Source organism: Amborella trichopoda, chromosome 1, assembly GCF_054954075.1.
Source record: "Amborella trichopoda isolate Santa Cruz 75 chromosome 1, AtrichopodaSantaCruz75HAP2 v2.0, whole genome shotgun sequence".
NCBI classification, from domain to species: domain Eukaryota; kingdom Viridiplantae; phylum Streptophyta; class Magnoliopsida; order Amborellales; family Amborellaceae; genus Amborella; species Amborella trichopoda.
Genome location: NC_142336.1, coordinates 16,778,852 through 16,799,996, shown reverse-complemented (window position 1 = coordinate 16,799,996; position 21,145 = coordinate 16,778,852). Strand labels below are relative to the sequence as shown.

The 21,145-nt window shown below is 37.2% G+C and overlaps 1 protein-coding gene across 2 annotated transcripts in view; it reads right to left on the bottom strand.

Annotated features, from left to right (window-relative positions):
* Window positions 1–560: 560 nt before the first annotated feature.
* The window catches only part of LOC18425750 (Signal recognition particle, SRP9/SRP14 subunit), a 32,923-nt gene continuing 12,338 nt past the window's right edge, over window positions 561–21,145 (bottom strand). The window contains exon 3 of one of the 2 annotated variants that reach the window (XM_006830286.4): window positions 561–842. In XM_006830286.4, coding sequence (XP_006830349.4) covers window positions 666–842 — 177 coding nt within the window. In that variant the 3' untranslated portion in view covers window positions 561–665. Of the gene's footprint in view, window positions 843–17,511; window positions 19,498–21,145 lie in introns of those variants that run through there. The other variant, XM_088853127.1, reaches the window with a different exon arrangement.

Sequence of the window (21,145 nt, the reverse complement as noted above, 5' to 3'; positions counted from 1 at the left end):
GCAAATACTTATAACCATATGATATTATATCTGATAGCTAAGATGGGTCACAAAATTCGAAAAAATTTATTAAAGTTTGAGCTTGATCAATGGAATAAACACATCGATCCAATTTCACATCCAATGGTCACGATTAATTGTGACCACCTTATACCAAAGATAAATAATCTCATTGTATATTTTTCCTTGTAAGTAATAGCATGCACGGATTATAATCAAAAGATCTCATTCAAATGATAAATTTCAACCTCTAAACAGTGAGTTACACCATGAACAATCATAACAAGGGAAATTGCCGACACCAGATTTCCAGCTTTCCAGGTTACCAAGCATGGGAAATTGCTGACACCAGATTTCCCATCCAAGTCACAAGCAAGGGTTCCCGGTTTCTAGTTCACCAGTTTTCCATTTCCACCATTTCTGAAACACCTGGTTTCCCAAAGATTCGTAGAAACTTTTGCATTCCCAATTGCCAAATAAGCAAAAACGATATTGACAATAAGGATTCCTAAGTCACATAGCTATCTTTTGAAAGACGAGCAAAAACGATATTGACAAAATTAGCCATGCAAAAAAAATTAAATTCAACTTTCCAATTAACTTAGATTTCAATTGGACCAAAAATTAGTGTAATGCTGAAAAATTCCATTACAAAAAAAGGAGGCCTAGTTTTTTGGTTTTGGAGGGGTCTTCTTGGCCGCAACCTGCTGCTGCAGCTTTTTATCAACCTCAGAAACAGCCTTCTTCTTGTCCTTCCTCTCCCTCTTCTTGAGGGCATGCATGTGAGCCCTCAACAATGTTGCATATGAGGCCTGAAAGCGCAGGTGATCCTTCGCTGACAACTGAAACATAATACAGTTCCAACTCTAAGAATCCACCCACATGATATAAACCATAAAAATAAAACATACAGTGAATGCAAACCTCTATCCCTCGTACTCATAAAGGCACAGAAGATCCTTTTCTTTTTTTGGGTCAATAGAGAAGATTCTTTTCTGTAGGTAAACATGGTATCTATTCTCACCCCATGTACACATTTAGATAAGGTGTGTTATAGTATGCCATGTGTTTGGGTATATGTGTGAATGGATATTTGTATGAGACCATAATTCAATAAAAAAATACATTTGACAATGTTGCAATCACAATGAAAGCAAATCAGAATCCCCAATCTACCCTGTATGGGACACAATGCAATAAGATATAATGCATTTGACATGTTGCAATCACAACGAAAGCACTTCAAAATCCATAATCTACCCTTTCTTTTTTCAGTTTATTTTCCTTTCAAAGATATTTCCTCACAAATGGTTAGTATAAACTTTCTTCAATATACATATATATTCATTCCTTTCCAAAATGCCAGTAAACTCAAATTGTGTAGAAGACTAGAAACTAAAAGTTGTACATGTGTTGAATAGAAAAAGTGATTTTGATCAGACCTGAAACAACATGGAAGTTCAGTTCACATATGCACTTCTTTCAGTCAAAAAATTTAAAATACAAATAAGAACATTTTTGCTACTGAAACCAAGGAATTTAACAATGATGAAGTTATTTTTAAATATTAACACAGTCAGGAAACCTTGGTCCTTTCTGAATAACCATGTTACATGCATGAAATGCAAAACCTACATTGGGTTTAGGCATCTATAGGGCATACAGAAATGATGTTTTACCATGTCGTGTGGGTAGCCTAAATCACTTAGGCCCCATTTGGATACACGAAATTTTAAGGAAGAGCGCCACTCTCTTTTGTCAACCCACTTAAGGCTGATCAACATCTCAGCTTAGTCCACCACTTTTCACAGGGGAGCTAACTTTTGTAACCCTTCTAGTCTACCAAATGTAGCTGAAATGCCCGTAGCACGGAAAAAAACATGTTTTTCCTATGTTACGAATAACTCAAATACAGTTTTCCAGGATTGCACATAAAGGCAAGCAGGTTTTATAGAGACTTTAAAGAAGTGCAGCACAAGAACTTCCCAGCAGTGTTCGACTGCTCCACCGAGTCCACTCGGACTTGCCCACGTATCCCAGACTTGGGTGTCCAGCTTAGGGATCTTCAAAAAAAAATTCAAAAACATTTATAAAAAATTCAAAGAATAAGGAATTTTTTTATGTTTTCTATCATTTTGGCAAAGATTGGAAAGTATTTTGGTCATGAATACTTATTGTTACATTTTCCCTTCTTTTTTGGATTATTTCTAAAATACCCCCTGTGACATTGATTTTTTTCAAAATTCATCTTTCACTACTTTTTTTACCTCATTTTAATGTGTTTTGTTTCATTTTACTTTAAACATATTTTTCCTAATTTTTGGGATTTTTTTTTTTTTACTTTTTTTTTTTTTCTGCTACACTACTCAAGCCCAACTCAGGCCAAGTTCCTCGGACTCGGGCAAAGTACTCGGCTCAGACCTGGGCTCAGCACCTGGCCCGAGTCGCTCTTTCTAACATTGTTTCCCAGGAGGTCACCCATAAAGGCAAGCAGGGTTATTACCTTGAAATGACTAATAGCACATCCAAACAGGGCCTCAATGTTCAGTTGCTGGTGGTGCAGTTTATCACAAGTGTAAGCATGTTCTTTTTAATGTGTGAAACTTACAAGGTGGCATCTTAATGCTTGTTATTTTGAAGACCTTCTTTACTTGCCAAGAATAACAAAACAAGGAAAAACACATGGGTGCAAGTTATACGTATTAAGGCTTAGGAGCTTCAAGATCCAAAACTGGGCAGTTGTTGAAAGTGGATGATGTGAACTAGCACAGTATATATAGTTTAAAATTTTTCTTCTACAATACCGGTTAGAACACTAACATATATCCAAGATTTACAATTAAAACTCAAATAAATAAGAAAAAACAAAATTTGGATTCTCAGTTGCTGCTACTTTTCAAAACTTTTTCATTACATAAGCAAAATTACATTAATAGAGTTTGGGAACAAGAAGAGCACAAGAAAGCAAAAAACAAGGTAGTGTGCCAAAAGATTACATCTAATGGACTTTAATCACCCCACACCAGGTCTCCTCCACCAACAGTGCACAAGATCTTGGTCTTTCTTGAATCTCAGCAAATGGGAAGCTTGGCTAAACTATCTAGACAAAATATGAGAGCATGTGTGCTAGGTTGGGCCTCTCTTATTTCTTCTATGTGGGATGTGCCCCCTTTCTTACTAACCACCTAGAGGTTTGCCCCCTTTTAAGACTTAGAGAGTATGAGAGAAAGGGAAGGGTAGAGAGAGGGTGGCACTGGCATCCCACCTTTGAGGAAGAGAGAGAAAGAGAGAGAGAGCTCTAGGTTAGGGTGTAAGGTTTTGAACCCCAATAAGATATATTATATTAGTGAGGCTAGGGCTTGGGATTTAGGAATTAGCCATCTTTATGGAGAATCAACCTAGACCGTTGGTCAAAGGTGACCTTTGGGGTGAGAAATCTTAGTAACCCTTAGATCAGCCATCATGATCTAATGATCTAATGGAAGGTACTAGAACCTTACCCCTCAGCTTCCTTAACCTAATCCCACCAAAATCCCTTTTTATGGAAAATGTCGTATAATTTAAAATTAGTGTCATATGATTATCAATCAAGAGTGATACTTTCCTCTTTCTAAGACAATCAACCAAATCTCAACACATCATCTAGATGGCTTCCTCAACTAACCATCATGTGTCATTGGAGAGAAAAGGGAAAGAGTGGGACATCCCACTCATGGATGACACAAGTGGGCCCCATGTCCCACATAAGTGGGCCTAATGTGGTGGGCACCATTAACTCTTTGGCCCCACAATTTTAATTAAAATTTACAATTAATAAATTGATTTTGAGAAAATCAAGAATACTTTTTTGTTCTCTCTAGATACTTATATACCTAAAAATCCAATTTTGGCTAATTTAAAAATCAATTTTGATCAAATTAAATACCTAGAGCCTTTTAAAGATTCATATTAATATTTTAATAATATTTAGCACAATTGATTATTTTAAAATTATTTTGATGGGAATCAAATCCAGCTTCATTAAGGAAAATGATAATGTACTGTGGCACTCCATCTCTACTGGTGACTATGTCCCACACTCACTTTCTCAAACTAACCCAACAATTCCCATGACCCACAGTCCATCATTGGAGTTCATGATTGGACTACCAACGCCAGCCAATAGATGATAAGAACACAATCCTAGTCTATGGATTACAGGTTCCCCTAAGGACAAGCCTAGGTCACACAAACCCTTGCACACTTATTGCAATTGGTACATGGGGGCTATATCTCGCAGATGCACATGCAACACCCTCAATGGTGTCTACTTCCCAATATGGCCATCATATGTACATGTCGTGCAATGGTCATGATGAGGATTTGGCCCTTGTCCCTTTAGGCCTACCAATCGCACCCAAGGGTCACTAAGTTCCTTGGCCAACTACCCGAGGATCTCTCCGACCTCATCAAGGGCTAACCTTGCTAATCCTTCTCGGTTATGTTTTATGCCCAAGCCTACAGGGTTTTAAAACTCAACTCGGCCTAGCTCGTCACGCCTAGTCTGAGTCTTGGCATCAATGTTGCCAATTTCAGCCCCTCCGAACCATACCCCCACTGGAGTTGTTATTCCACTATTAAAAAATTTCATTATAGGGGAATGATTTCCTGCAACGGTTGTATAGTAATATACTAAAACAATCTTCAAAGACCATGTTAGTGCCATTTGTTTGACCCCAACTTTTAAATATAGACTCTTTTCATTCTAATGAAGAATCACAAAAAACAAAATTTGGAAACACACCCTAGAAAGTATTTTAGCCTAATTAACATAAGCCTTCCATTTTGTTAAGATGCTTAGATCTAGGCTTTAGAAGGATTCCTTCCCTTTTCAAAATATTTAAATAGCTTTGTTATCATTAGATGAATAATATTGAAAAATAAAACAAATAGTTCAAGTTCGTAAAGGCCAAGATCTTGAAATTCATCAAATGAATGGTCTAGATTCATTGTTAGAAGGGACTCATTTTAACCATATCTAGGATGCAAATTGAATTTTTGTTGTTTGGAAATTGATTGTTGCGATGACGAGAGGGCACATGAAATTTTTGGGATCATACAAATGCTACAAACATGGTTTTCCAGCAGTGTGGTTTAATTATATTACTATACAACCGTTACATAAAATCATTCCCCTTCATTATATGCTCTCGTAAGGCCTTAAAATGGCCACACAATCCCAACAATTGTATGTCCATGACCCCATGAGTAACAGATGTGATGGAAAAAGTGGTGATTTTGCAACTCAATACTACTTTTACATTTTATTGACAACAAATTCACTCAAACAAGAAAAGGATGCAAGTATCTAAACCCATAAGAATCAAACACATAACTAATGATACTTCCAAGGGTAATAGGGATTCCTAACCACAAGATGCAACAATATATCAAGAAGAACCTTAGTTGGAGACATTGTGAGGCAGCACGCATCATGCCATAAGAGATCAAGAATAGTCTCAGACCAAATAACAAGTAGATCATATATCTCATGACATAATTTTGAGTGAAATTAAAGATTAGTCTGACAATTCACAAACTACCGAAATGGTGACAATAAAGGTAGAGGACATAGCCCAGTGGTGGATCTTCCACTCTTTCCAACACTATCTACTTCATCAAACATGGATAACCAATGAAACCATAGGGCCATGGTTTTCCACCTCAGATTACATAAGGAGAACCTCTGACATACAAGCCAGTATTTTAGGGAATATCCGAATATCCCCATCAAAGAAGAAAAGGTACTTTACCCTACACCGAGTTGTAGAATCAATCTTTACAAAAAGAGTTGAGGAATCTCTCCTTTAAAGGTAGCTCTCACCACAATAGTAAAAAGAAATATTATTACTTAACTTCATTGATTTGGCCATAGGCCTGCATGGGCATTTAAGGATGTTTGAATCACTCTTTATTTGACAAAGTTTGGGACTCGAGCAATCTCTACTTCCCTAAACTTCTGAATCTTCTGGATTCTAACAAAATTAGGTAATTAGTTCATTTAAATTTTTGGGAAACTAGAACCTTACAAAACTTGGAAAGAATATGTCTAGACACATGAACAAAAGTAGTAAACTACACAACTGCAAATCAGAGCAAGAAGACTCCAAAGTTTCTAACCCATAGAACTCACAATCTTCTAAGAAAATTTATCTTTCTAGAAGGCTGCCTCGACTCCCTCCTTTTGGCTTTCTAATAATCAATAAAGAGAGAAAGAAACATAACACACCAAGTAAAATTTGTCACTGAATTTTCAAATAAGCTTTCAACTAAAATCTGGAGCCCAAAATATCCGAATAACAGAAAATCCATTCAGATAAATATCGTCGATCTCAAAGAAATCATTGATGTAAGCTTAGGATCACCTTGAATGGACATCTTGGCAAGAAGTTTATGCCTTCATGAAGCGTTATGCATCATTGTCCTCCGATTCGGACAAAACTTGTCCTCAAGGTTTCAAGTGAACTTGGATGGATCCCACTTCAATCATGTGTTTCCTTCAATCCTTTCCGGTTTGGTGCACACTGCTTAACAGCTTAGATAGTACCTCATTTGATAAGCACATTAACTCTTTTGAGAACATCGTGAGAAAAGGATCATTTACATGTGGATCAAGAATCAAGGCAAACACACCCAATTTACTCATTTCTTCAATTTTGATGCCTATGCACATGCACCATGTCTTGTCTTTCTTAGAGGTGAGGTGGGCGCACTACAAACATGCCCAATTTAATCGTTTCTTCAATTTTGATGTCTAAGCACATGCACCATGTTTTGTCTTTCTTAGAGGTGAGGAGGGCTCACTGTGAATGTCTAATTTAATCATTTCTTCAATTTGGATGTCTATGCACATGCCCCACGTCATTTTTTTTAGAGATGAGGATGGAAGGTACTGTTCATACTCCAACAAACAAATCCCTTGGCCATCAGTTCTTCGACTCAAAACCCATGGATGCTTTGCAGGACTCATGAGGTAGACAAAAAGGTTAAGAAGAGTAGCTCCAGGATGGGGCAAGTTGTCAATTGGACCAAATCTAACCTCTGAGGAATACTCATCTTCAGCCAGCAACTAGTTGGGATTGACATGTCTTCCAACAAACACTTTAATTACCTTGTTCTCTTGACATTCTTCCAAAAAAGACTTAAAACAGTCAAAGTGTTGGCTAGCTTAGATATCTTTGTCTCGTTGGGAGGCTCTGTCTCTCTTACAGGTTTCAGAAGTATGTTGTTACTCTTGACTTATTCTTGACTCGAAAGAGTAGGCGTTGGCCTCGCATCATGCTCAACCTTGTTATTTAACAACCATCACTACTTGAACATGATATAGCTGATGGTCATAAGATGGAAATCGCACCAAACCTGATCTCAGTATCAATTGCTTATTCAAAATGCAACAAGACATCAGGTGGTAATGGGAATGGGTGGTCTCATTCACCCAGGCAAACTTATATGGTTATGGGTACCTCTCAATCTTTAAATCAACTCATCAACCAGCCCTTGAGAGGCAATACTCATAATGCTTCCCCCATCAATAATGAGGTTGCATATTCTTCATTCCGACTTAGCTAATATCTTAAAAATAATAATTTTTCTGCAATCCCTGGCTCATCTTTCTAAAGAGAGAGCAAAAGTTGGAGAACAAAGACTTCACGTCATAGACCATAGCTTATGGAATCCCTCACCCATGTCGCGATTCGGCTTCTTAATCCCAATTCCTCGATTTTGTCAAGTTCACGGAACCCGTTTCCTTGAAGTCATGAATCTAGATTTCACTTTTTTGAATCTTGATTCTAACATTTATATAGTCTAGATTCCATATTTGTGGAAACTCGATTCCATATTTTTCTAATCTTGGTTTGATTGTTGTGGAATCCAGACTCTACAACAGTCTAGTTTTTATTAGATGCAATTTTTGTATTGTCTTCTAATGTTAAAATCTCTATCACCATCTCTCCACGACGTTTAGATTTTTACCACTTGTTCCACAAACACTACAACACAATGAAAATGTAAACAAAAGAATATTGTTTTATTTTCTCTCTCATTAAATCTGCTCACTTCCAGTTCATCACGTCAAGTAAACAGTATACTTAACACAATTCAATAGTGCTAAACTTGGTAGCTATTTTTCAAAGATAATTGGGAAAGAGATTTGGGTTTGATTAAGATTACATTTTTACTAGTGGTAAAACTGACGGCTATTTTTACATATTATAGGGAAAGAAATTTGGGTTCGATTTGGATTACAAAGCAAAGCAACACGATGACAAACAAATCCCTATTTTCAACTATAAATGTGAAATCAAAATCTCAATTTCAAGAGTACATACGATAATATTTGTATATTCTATAAACAACATCACAAATTCCCTAGTGGACAATAGGTGTTTGTTATTTGTACTTACCCCAAAGAATGGGTGTTTGTTAATTACACCCACTCGACCTTAATTATGACACTGTGATGAAGGCTCAATTTATCGATTTTGATACCAGGGGAACCCTTGTTCAAGTCTTTATGACCTTTGAGGATCTCAATTGCAATATTAGGGGAAACATAGCTAATAAAATTCAATACATCAATCCCAATACTATACTAAGGGATTCTTGCATGAGATTACTCTAGAACCATGAACCTTTTGTCCTATGAAACAAATTTCCTTATGATTTTTGATGAAGTTCTAAGTTGTTGGGTGCGCGATCCCATAGATGTAGGAATCTCGATTCCAATTGGCTCCAAACTCAAGCTCATAGAGGCAGGAATCAAGATTCCACGAGTTTCCAAACTGGTAGGAATCTTGATTCCAATTGGTTTGAAACTCGATCCAAAGAGGTAGGAATCTCAATTCCATTTGGTTTGAAACTCAATTCCAAATAGGTAGGAATCTCGATTCCATTTGAGTCAAAACTCGATTTTGCAACAAGAATCTTCCATTCACCCGTGGTTGTACGACTTCGATTCCTAAATCGATTTGGAATCTCAGGTGTTTCCAACAACTATGTCAGAGACTCATGATACGACTATCTTCTAAGTGATCATCCTTGTCTTTGGATGTACCATCTGCCAAGTTTAAAGCATTGGTTAGACAATGAAAGACAGCATGACTCAATCCCCACACTTAAAACAACTAGTTAGGTTATACTCTCTTTGATGTGGTTACTTAACATGTCTTGTCCCTCAAAAGTGATAGGCAATATTTGCTTGGTCGTGCGCAGGATAGGGACTGGGTTGAATTTGAAGAGCTCTCAAGTCATGAACGAGTTGGTCTGCATTTAAAGCACCTTAAAAAAATGGCACCTATATGGTATTGGTTTCCCTAGAAGTTTAGATCGAAAGAGTTGGGTAGAGCCAATTATAGCTTTGAGAGGAGGAAAGAGAATAATTGATAAACTCATTTTGCAACCTATTCTTGGCTTTTCTTTCATTTCCATTGGGATAGGCTGCTGATTATAAGTTGAGTCATTTTATCAAACAAGGCATTGAAGACTCGATTCTTGCGATTCATTTGGTCCCTTAGTTGGAAAGAAAGCTCATCTTTATGTTTTTGGGGATATTGGAGCCATGGTCTAACCATTTTGGTTGAGATGGCTAAACTCTATGCAAGCTACTAAGAAACCACTTGCTCCAATACCAAAACTGCTGCGGGACCAAGGGGATTTGGCTCCTCCATGAGTGTAACATACACGGAGGGATTAAAAAGAGGGTAGGGTTACTTTGAGGTAAACTATGGAGAGAAAGGTTAGGATTTTGGTTTGATTTGGCTTTTAGGTTTGACAACGATGGGAATATGTTAAGGTTCTAGAATTGGACAAGGACTTCTAAAAAACATAAGAAGATGATTTGAGGCAAGAGAAAGGTAGAGGAATCAGGGTTAAAAGAAATGATTGTGTGTGCAGCAGGGGGGTGAGGGGGGGGCGGCTTCGGTAGGTGGATATTTCTTTCTTCTTCTTCTTCTTCTTTTTTTTTTTTGGTTTTTGTTGTGGGGGGGTCGGACAATGTTCAGGTTTGAAACTTTGAATTAAAGGTTTTAATGGAGGTGAATCTTGCTTGAAATTTGCAGGTTCATCAAGGGAGATGGCCGGGTATAAAGAGAATGAGGTGCGATTAGGACCAAATTAGCTTTGGACTTTGGAGGGCACAGGGATATTGGTGATGCATTACATCAGGAGGCAGATTATGCAACTAGGGCTTGGGAATGGTCAATTTGATGGGGTAGATGTAGGGTGATGAATTTGACTGAGGGAATCATGGATGAAGCTCCACACAAAAGGAAGAGAAGAAGATCAAATGCTTATATGGGGAGAACCTCCAAGCCGCATTGTAGAGTTTTGAGGAACATCTCAACCAAGAGAAACAAAGAGGTGCTAACAATTCAGGGCAGACTCTTCCAAACCTAGGTTCATGTTGTAAACTAACTCTGCAAAGAAAGAATTTAGGAATCTCCCACTCTATAAGGTTGCATCTCAGCGCATGTATTACTCTACTTCATCGATTTGGCCATAGGCCCACATACGTATTTAAAAAGTTTGAATCCCTCTTATTTGTCTCAGCTTGGAAATCAAGGTATCTCTACTTTTCTAAACTTCCTAATCTTCCAGGTTCTTTCAAAATTTTGTTCTTTTACAGTTTTAGGAATCCAAACCCTAATAAAACATGCAAAGAAACTTTTTAGACTCTTGAACAAAATATGGAAACTAAATTAAGTTGCAAACAAAAAGGAAACACGTGATTAAAAATTGTAAGACTCTCAACATTGAATATGTGGAGTCCACAATCTTTATGTTTCCTGTCTTAAGGTTTCCATGACTCATTAACTGAAAGAATGGAAACTAACACACGAAGCAAAATTCGTCACTACTTTTTCCAGCATACCACAGTTTGAAGCCCAGAACATCCAAATTTTTTTGATAAAGTTCACTTATATTGCATGAAAAAGGGGTACATCATGGGGGAGACCCTGGCAGGGGTCCCCAAAAAACCCCTCAAGAGGGGGAAACAAAGGTATTCAACAAAAAGGGAAACGAAAGTAAGAGGGGAAACAAAGGTATACAGTAAAAGGGAAATAAAAGTAAGAAGAGAAACAATTAGGGAACAGAATTTTGACGAGCTCACTCCTTAGCCAAATAGTCAGCATCAGAGTTGGCTTTCATGTAGACATGGATCCAGACCTCAATTAATATGAGCAATCACGTCGATGATGTGGTCCAACCTCCATGGACAAGGAGAGGCTTTGGAGGCCAAATCTATAGTGTTTTGGGAATCATCTTCCACAATTAAGTCGGAACTCCAACAAAGGTCAAACTTGCGAAGGCCCTCCAAGAAGGCTAGAGCTTCAGCAAGAGTTGTGTTCGAGAAAATATGTTTCTTAAATATTTGGAAAATGGGCCCCATTGTAGTTTATTTATTTTCATTTTCTACCCCACTTAAAATGTATTTTTATAAGGGACTAGTGCTTTTTGTAGACAATAAGAAAGTCCCATGTGAAGAGAGGAACAAGTAGTCATTGTGAGACAACACTAGTCCATTCTCTCTCTACATGTGTCTCTCTCTAATTTCTCTTTGTGGCTATATATGGGAAATGGTTTTAGAAGGCCAAGCTACCGAGCACGAGCTCTCGCTCTCACTGAAACCTCTTTCTCTCTCTTAGGCTTCCTTGTAAGCTGGGTGCAAAGAACGTGCCTCTCATTTCTATGAGAGCCTCCAATGTCATAGGGATAAATCTCATAACTGTGCTGCATCTCGCAGAAGTTTTTCTCTCTCCAGATTATTTACTAACAACTGTTTTGCAACAATCTTGTCTTCCTTTGTGTAATAAATTGCTGGAAAACTCATTCTCAACATGATTCTCTCTCTAGAAAAGCTACAAAATTGTGCCTACAAATCCATACGAATTTGAGGAGTTGGTTCCAACTTTTCTCTTCGTATTTTGCATCTGAAAATAGTACTTGAAGGTTGAAAAAAATTATATAAGCAAAGGAAAATTATTGGGCACCATTTTATTTTGTTGAAATGATTTAGATGGGTTTTTTATGAGCATATGATTGCTGGAAATTATATTGGGGTTTACTTGAAAGAGTTTTACAATAGTTGCAATTGATTTTGGACTTTGATTCTTTTGTGGAAAACAAAGTTAGCGACCTTGTACATCCTCTTGAGTCCCAAAGAAATTTACAACAATTTTTTGTGCGTGTTTTGATAAGAGAGTTGCATGCCATATATTTGTTAAAATTTCTGGTTGAGTTCAAAACCCTAACTCTATTTACTTTTGAAAACCAAAAGATCCGCTGTATTTAGGCCAACAATCTAACATTCCCCCACATTTCAAAATATTTGTAAAACCATCATACAAATTTTTACTAGCTATATAGAAGTTACTTCAGCTGTACATCCTCATACAACAAATCCATCTACACATATGATCCATCCACTCAATAGCATCAACCACACACATTCCCACGCTCATCAATTGTCGTGACGTATTGCGTGATCATCAACCATATTATGAACTTCACCTATATGCTTTTAGATTAGTGGATTTTCTCTCTCTTGCTAGTGTCCTCCGAAAAGCATCGGACACTCACACCGTGAAACTACATCGCCAAAGAAGCTTCTGTCACCTGAAAAGGTGAATAACCATCAACACAATGAATCATGCCATGATCCCATAAGGATCCTCAAACTATCCAAACTAGCCATCGCTAAGTGGAAAACGGTGTCTATAAGACATACCAACTGGAAGTCATGCTCAGTGAGTCATGCCAAATACAACTGTCCAGTTTAGCCATCACAATGCGGATCACAGAGTCAAAAGACTTCTTGTCGGAGGTCATGTTCAAATGTCTAAATATCCAAGCTAGCCATCACAATGCAGAATACGGAGTCAAAAGACTACTAGCTGGAGGTCATGCTTAATAGTCATGCCAATTACAACTTTCCAGTCTAGTCTCACAATATGGATAACAGAGTCAAAAGACTACTTGCTGGCGGTGGTTCGTGACACTTACCCCTTCGAGGGATTTTGCAACATATATGAACCATTAAATGTCCAAAGACATAACCTAACCACCCTCCTGAGGGCACTTACACATGCCACACTGGCCTCATCATCACAAAGGCGGATATGCCACACAGGCCTCATCGCCACAAAGGCAGATATGCCACACAGGCCTCATCGCCAACAAAGGCGGATATACCACACAAGCATCATCGCCACAAAGGCGAATATGCCACACATCAGTGTTTTAAAATGCAAGATGCGGTTAGAAGCATTGGGGGGGCCAATGCGTCAATGCGGTCCGGATGCGGGTGCATCACGGTGATGTGGTCAATAAATATAAAAAAATTCTAAAAAATCCAAAAAGAATAGGTTAATGCATAGAAAAAAAATGGAGGTGAGATATGTGATAGTAGGTATTTAATTTATTCATTAACTCCAAAAGCATTAGCTGTCAAAGATTCTATATCCACTATCCCCTTATAGAAACTAGAAACTTGAAACTGGCTTCATAACACATTCAACAACCAACAACCACAAGCACAAATCTGCAACCACAAACTTTAAAGTTACAAAATTGAAAATCCTATGAGCTAAAAGTCCATGAAGATTAAAGAGTTTAAAAGTCAAGCTCAAGAAGAGTCAATACAATTATCATCATTTCTCAAGTCTTTAGAGTAAGATTCTAAGTTTCAATTTTTCAAATACTAATTAGCAAGTATCAATTTCTTCACAACCCTTGAAACCCTCGATTTGTTGTCACAAGTTCACCTAAACTTCTTCAAATTAACATCCACAAGATACAAATCAACAACCAAGTATCAACAAATGCACAAATCGAAGAACTTCAACAAATAAATTTTCGCCCAAATTTTTTATTTTATTCAATCAATCCAATAAAAGCCACAGATTTGGCTGAAAAATGTTGTTTGGGGGGTTTAAACCCCCCCAAACCCTTTCCCCCCATTTTTGAAGGTCAAAATAACCTTATTACCCCTGCTCAAGGGGTACAGTTTTGAAAAAAAAATGACGAACAGATTATGCGGCCTGATGGGGCAGATGCGGGATGCGGCTCTGATCCAGAGAGATGCGGCATATATGAGGGCGCATCTCTCCAAACCACATATGCGGGCAAGTGCGATGCGCTGGGCAGCGCACAACGCCTGATGCGGCAACATATACAGTGATGAGGGCGCATTTTAAAATACTGCCACACAGGCCTCCTCACCACAAAGGCGGAGATGTCACACCGGCAGAGGGTTATCACATAATATTCTACATGCTCAATAGCTGCACCACTAAAGCTCATCACAAGTGTATCATAAGAAACCAATGGATCTCAATCCCATACCCCTTACACACCTTTCATATGTGCTTATGTCGATACCTTTAGTTAACAGGTCAGCTATCATGAAATCTGTGTGGAGATATATTACTTCTATATCCTTTCGTCCCACATACTCTCTCACGGAATGATACTCTCTATCAATATGTTTTGCTATAGTGTGGTACACAAGATATTTATAAATAGCTATAGCAGCTTGGTTGTTACAATGAATAACTGTTGGAGTGATCTCAAACTTGGCCAATGGTAACTCACTGAGCAACTTTCTTAAATATATTGCTTCATTAGCCTCCTCATATAAGGCTACATACTCTTCCTCCATAGTTGATTGTGACATACTCTTTTGTCTATGCTGCCCCACGATATACATGCTCCTCCATATGTGAAAAGCCATCCAGATGTAGATTTGAATTCATCCTCTGGACCAGCCCAGTTAGCATTATTGTAGCATTGTACCATCTCCATAGCATGGCTATAATTGGTGTTCTTTTTGAAGTATCTAAATATTCTCTTTAATAGCTTCCAATGTTCCATGCCTACGTGACTCATATAACGGCTAGCAACCCCCACTGCATATGCTATGTCAAGGCTTGTGCAGTTCATTAAATAGTTAAATGATCCTACTGCTTGTCCATAAAGAATCTTTTCCATAATCTCCTTCTCCTTATCAGTCTTTGGACACATGTCCTTTGACAGTTTACATCCTTTCTCATTTGGGATTCCCATTAGTTTAGATTCATCCATTCTAAACCTTTTCAGTATCTTTACAGTATATAATTATTGGCTTAAGTAGAATAATCTTCTCTTCTAATCTCTTGTAATTTACAAGCCAAGAACCTGTCCTAGTTCTCCTAAGTCTTTCATCTCAAATTGTGAAGATAACTACTCTTTGGTATCTTTAATAACCTAAGGATCACTACCTGTAAGAATACTGTGATCTACATATAACACCAAACTAAGAAGACTATTGCCACTACTTTGGATGTACACATTATAGTCGGCACTAGTATTAACAAAGCTATAGTGCTTTAGTGCCTCATCGAACTTTAAATACCATTGTCTTGAGGATTATTTAAGTCCATAAAGAAATTTCTTTAACTTGCAAACCTTACCTTCTTGCATTTTAGACTCGAATCCCTCGGGTTGTCTCATAAAAATCTCTTCCTCTAATTCACTATTTTGGAATGTTGTCTTTACATCCATTTGATGCGTATCAAAGTTATAATAATTTGTTATTACTAGTACAATCTTAATGGATGATTTTCTAGCAACAAGGAAAAAAGTTTCTTTATAATCTACCCCTTCTACTTGGGTAAAACCCCTAGCAACCAGTCTAGTTTTATACTTATCAATTGTTGCATCTAGATTCAGTTTCTTGGTATAGACCCATTTACAGCTAGTGGCTCGACGGTCTTCTGGTAGGTCCACTAAGGTCAATGTCTCATTCTTCATCAATGAGTTATATTCATCTTGCATTGCCTCCATCCAATTGGATGCCTCAGATGAACTTATAGCCTCTTTAAAGCTTATGAACTCATCGTCAAATTCTACATTATACCTATAGTAGTCATCCAAGAAACTAGGTCTCTTTGTTTCCCAAGTACTTCTCCTAGGCACAATCATAATAGGAATACGGTTAACATTACTAGGTTGCCCCATTTCTTCTTCTCCTATTTCTATAATTTTAGGTTGTTCTCCCATTAGCATTCATCGTCAAAGAAATGAGCATTTCTTCATCGTCAAAGAAATGAGCATCTCTACTTTCTATGATAGTCTTACTCTCATGATCATAGAATCTATAACCCTTAGAATAACTATATTACCCAACAAAAGTGCATTTACTTGTTTTACGTCCCAGTTTTTCTCTATTTGGGTTAAGGACATGAGCTAGACAACCCCAAACTCTACTGTGATCTAAATTAGGTTTTCTATTAAACCATAATTCAAAAGGGGTTATATTTGTAGATTTGTTAAGAACTCTATGTAATATATAAGCTAAGGCTAACAAAGCTTCTCCCCAAAATTGATAAGATACATTAGCTTTTTGTATCCATCTCTAGTAAGGTTCTATTTTTTTTCTTTCAGCCATACCATTTTGTTGGGGTGTATAAGGGAGTGTGCATTGTCTAATGATCCATGTTCCTTACAAAGGTTTTCAAACTCAAGTGACGTACATACTCCACCTCTATGACTTCTCAAAATTTTAATTTTCCTATCTAGTTGATTTTTTACCTCCATTTTATATTCTTTAAATTTTTCTAAAGCTCCACTTTTAGCAGAAATCAAATATGTATATGTATATCGTGAATAATCATCATTGAAAGTGATAAAATATTCATGCCCTTTAAACGTGTTAGCATTTAATCTTCCACAAATATCAATATGGGCAATATGCAGAACAATTTCAGCACTTAATCCTTTTGGGAATGGTTTTTATGCATCTTTCCTTTTAAACAGCTTTTGCATTTAAATTTATCTTTTTCTCATAAGGAATTAATTTTTCTTTCATCATTCTAGACAATTTTCCATAGCCAGTACGTCCTAATCTTCTATGCCATACGTTAAAGATTTCTTGGAAAGAAGAATCAACAACATAAGAGGAAGATAATTTCATTTCATTAATCTCAAGTTTATACAAACCGCCACAAAGAGAGGCCTTAGCCACTTCTACACCATCCTTAAGAAAAGTCATATTCCCCTTTTTTACATTCCCTTCAACCCCATTCTTGTCTACCTTAGACAAGGAAATCAAGTAATGCCTCATGACGGGGGCATAGATGATATCATTAAAGGTAAGAGTACCCCGACTAGGAAGAGGAAGCTTCACGATCGCCACGCCAAGAATGTGGACCCAAGAGGTGTTTCCCATATAGAGCTTCCAATCACCAACCTTCTTCTCTCTAAAGTCCACCACATGCTCCTTGCTTGTGGTGATATGCCTTGTTTCACCCAAGTCAATCCACCAACCATCGGATGGGGTAACCGTGGGAGACTCTTCTACCATGAATACAACATCCTTGGGTGATTGGGTTCTCCTCTCTCTATCTTGGCCCTACAAAATTTGGCAATATAACCAAATTTGTTACAATTAAAACATCTTCTTAACTTTTAAAAGAATTTTCCTTCTTTCTTGTCTTTGTTTGCTCATTGCTTTCTTTATTCTCCTTTCTGTTCTTATGATCGGGATTAGGATACCCTATTAGCCAAATAAGAATGCTGGTGGGCTCATTCATTTTCTCTTTGGCCCTATCATTCTCTTCCATTCTAAGATGTCATCTTAAATTATTAAGGGTGTGGATGGTACCATTATGGCACAAGTTGTTCACTTGTTGTTAAGGTATTTCCATGAATTAGGGAGGTTTTATATTATCTTCATAATTTGATGGCACTCGGATATGGGTTCTCCATAACTGGCAAGTTGGTTAGCCATTACAATCATGTCATCAAAACATTCCAGCACCGATTGGTTTTCTCTCATTTTATGTTGGTTATATCTTTGATAGAGTTCATGTTTTGCCATATAATTGTCCTTGATGTATCTTTTCTCAATAGCCTCCCATAAGTCTTTAGCATTGGTGTAGGGTTCAAAGACCTTATGCAATCTATCACTAAGACAATTCAAGATAGCACCCTTACATGTAAAATTATCATTTTGTGTATCTTTGTCTCTCTCTATGTGTAGAGTCATCATCAGGTTCATATATTTGTCATTAAATTACATAAACAAACCCATAGTATGCAGCAAATAAGATACTTTACTTTTTCAAAGTGAGAAATTATAGTCATCAAGCTTATCAATCTTCACTAAATCAGTCGATACAGCTCTAGGATTAGCCATTTTCGATACAAATTGAAAACCTCCAAGCTCTGATACCAATTGTTGGCTCAAATACAATGGATCTTTTGGTTTTCAGAAGTAAATAGGGCTACAACATCATGCAAGTTGGGTTTTGAACTCAACCAGAAATACTAACAAACATATGGCATGCAACTCTCTTATCAAAACACCCACAAAAAGTTGTAAAATTCTTTGGAACTCAAGAGGGTGTACAAAGGTCACTAACTTTGTTTCCACAAAAGAATCAAAGTCCAAAATCAATTGCAACCATGGTAAAGCTCTTCTAAGAAAACCCCAATATAATTTCCAACCAATCATATACCCATCAAAAACCCATCTAAATCATTACAATAAAATAAATGGTGCCAATAACTTTCCTTTGATCATACAATTTTTCTCAACCTTCAAGTATTATTTTCAGATCCAAAATAAAAAAGTTGGAACAAACTCACTAAATTCGTATGGATTTGCAAGCACAGTTTTGTAGTTTTTCTAGAGAAAATCTTGTTGAGAATGAGTTTTTCAGCAATTTATTACACAAAGGAAGACAAGAATGCTGCAAAACAGTGGTTAGTAAATAATCTCAAGAGAGAGAAACTTCCGCGAGATGCAACACAGTGTTGGGACTTATCCCTGTGACACTGAAGAGCTCTCACAGAAATGAGAGGCACATCCCTTGCATCAAGCTCACAAGGAAGATTAAAAAAAAGAAAGAGGTTTTAGAGAGAGAGCTCATGGTTGGTACCCTAGCCTACCAAAACCATTTCGCATATATAGCCATAAAGAGAAATTAGAAAGAGACACATGTAGAGGAAGAATGAACAAGTGTTCCCTCTCAATGGCCACTTGTCCCTCTCTTCACATGGGTCTTTCTTATTCTCTACAAAAAGCACTAGTTCCTTTTAAAAATACATTTTAAGTGGTATAGAAAAATAAATAAATAAAATAAAATTGGGCCCATTTTGCTAATATTTAAGAAACAACTAACAAGTTGAGTCCACTAAGCCGATAGGATGGGAATAAGATAAAAGAGTCCTGCCATGACGGTCAGGTTTGCCTAGGGAGCAACCATCAAAATTGAGCTTGGGAATTGGATAAAAGAGTCGTACCATGACGGTCAGGGTTGCTTAGGGAGCAACCATCAAAATTGAGCTTGATGACGCCAGGGTCCGACGGTCTCCAAAGCGAGGCCCGGGCAAATTCTAGGAGAAGCTAGAGACAACAAAGAATCCCAATTGTTGAAATAGTCGTAGTGAGCATAGTCTTTGAAGAGGTGGTGGTTTCTGGCCAAAAAGGAAACAAGAATTTTTACTTTATCAAACAGTGAAGCAACTCCCGAGAACATCCCAATTTCCGGAAATATATAAGCATAAAAGCTGCAGATCTCGAAAAGATCATCGTTTTAAACTTTGGATCACCCAAAATTGACATTCAAGTAATTTTTTATTTTTTTTTTGGGTTCTGTTGCATCACTTAAGATGTAGTACTTGGGAGTTGCCTACAAGAGAAGGCGTTATGGAGTGGAAGTTTTTTGTTAGAGAAAGTTATGGAGTGGAAGTTCAGGATATCAGAAATAGAAACCCAAAAACAAGGAGTGGTAATCTAACACTCCATCTTAGGCTTTGGGTTGCATGTCGACAAATGCGAACACTTTGAATATTTCATAATGTGGCGACATTGCGTGTGAATATAAAATTATAAAAAAACTCGTAGTGGAGTCTCGACCTTGTACCTCTTGCATTGGAGCCTAACACTCTGCCATTCCACCACTGTCATATGTGTTGGAATAAAGAAATTATATCATATGCATTGAAAATGCTATATTATATTAACTTTTTATGCCTAAGTATCAGGCAGTTTAGACAGGTATTAGACACAACACTCATGTCCATGTCCATGTAACACTAACAAATGAGCATTAGATTGATGGAATATTTTGGACTTCATGTTCCAAGCTTACTCGCGTACTAAGGTTATTTCAACTTGTTTTAATATCAGCAGTAAAAAGTCTTTGGAGCATATGCAATTTTATGGTTTTACCCAAAGTAGCAAGAGAATAGGCTACAACTACATCTGCAAATACATTCTCAAAAAATAAATAAATAAATAAATAAATACTACATTTGCAAACAGATTGGCCCTCATTCCCTCAAACTTAATGCTTCTTCCATAAAACTTAATGCTACTTCCATAACACCTAAGGCGTGGGGCATTGACATGGAGCTTATAGCATTTGATGAATATATATTCACACAACTTTATCAGAAAAAGGGACTAATTTGCACCAAAGGAATTCATGTGTCAAATTTAATAAAGAAAAATTCTACAAACAAAAGCAAATACAGCAACTAGTCTTGGTTCTATTAATCCTGGTGGCTTTTAGGAATGGAACCGCCTAAAAGGAAAGCACAAACTTATAGAAGCAAGAACAGATGAAGGATATCATCTAATATCAAGAAGGGACGGATCAGGAGGCATGGTCATCATGTAATAGCTCAATAATAATGCGCATGGGAAACTTCAATAGCTTGCATTTGTTAAATTTTCTAACAACCCTTTTCTAGACTCTAACAATAATGTTTCTAATGTTAAAGACCAGTGTTTTAAAATGCGGGATGCGGCCAAAAGCGGTGGAGGGGCCGATGCGGCTAGATGCTGCCCGGATGCGGGTGTATCGCGACGATGCGGTCAATAAATGTAAAAAAATTCTAAAAAATCTAAAAAAATAGGTTAATGCATAGAAAAAAATGTGGACGTGATATATGTGATAGTAGGTATTTTAGTTTAATGATTAACTTCAAAATTATTAGTTGTAGAAGATTATATATCCAATTATCCACTATCCCCAAATAGAAACTAGAAACTTGAAACTAGCTTCATAAAACATTCAACAATCAACAACCATAAGCAAAAAGCACAACCATTGGCAAC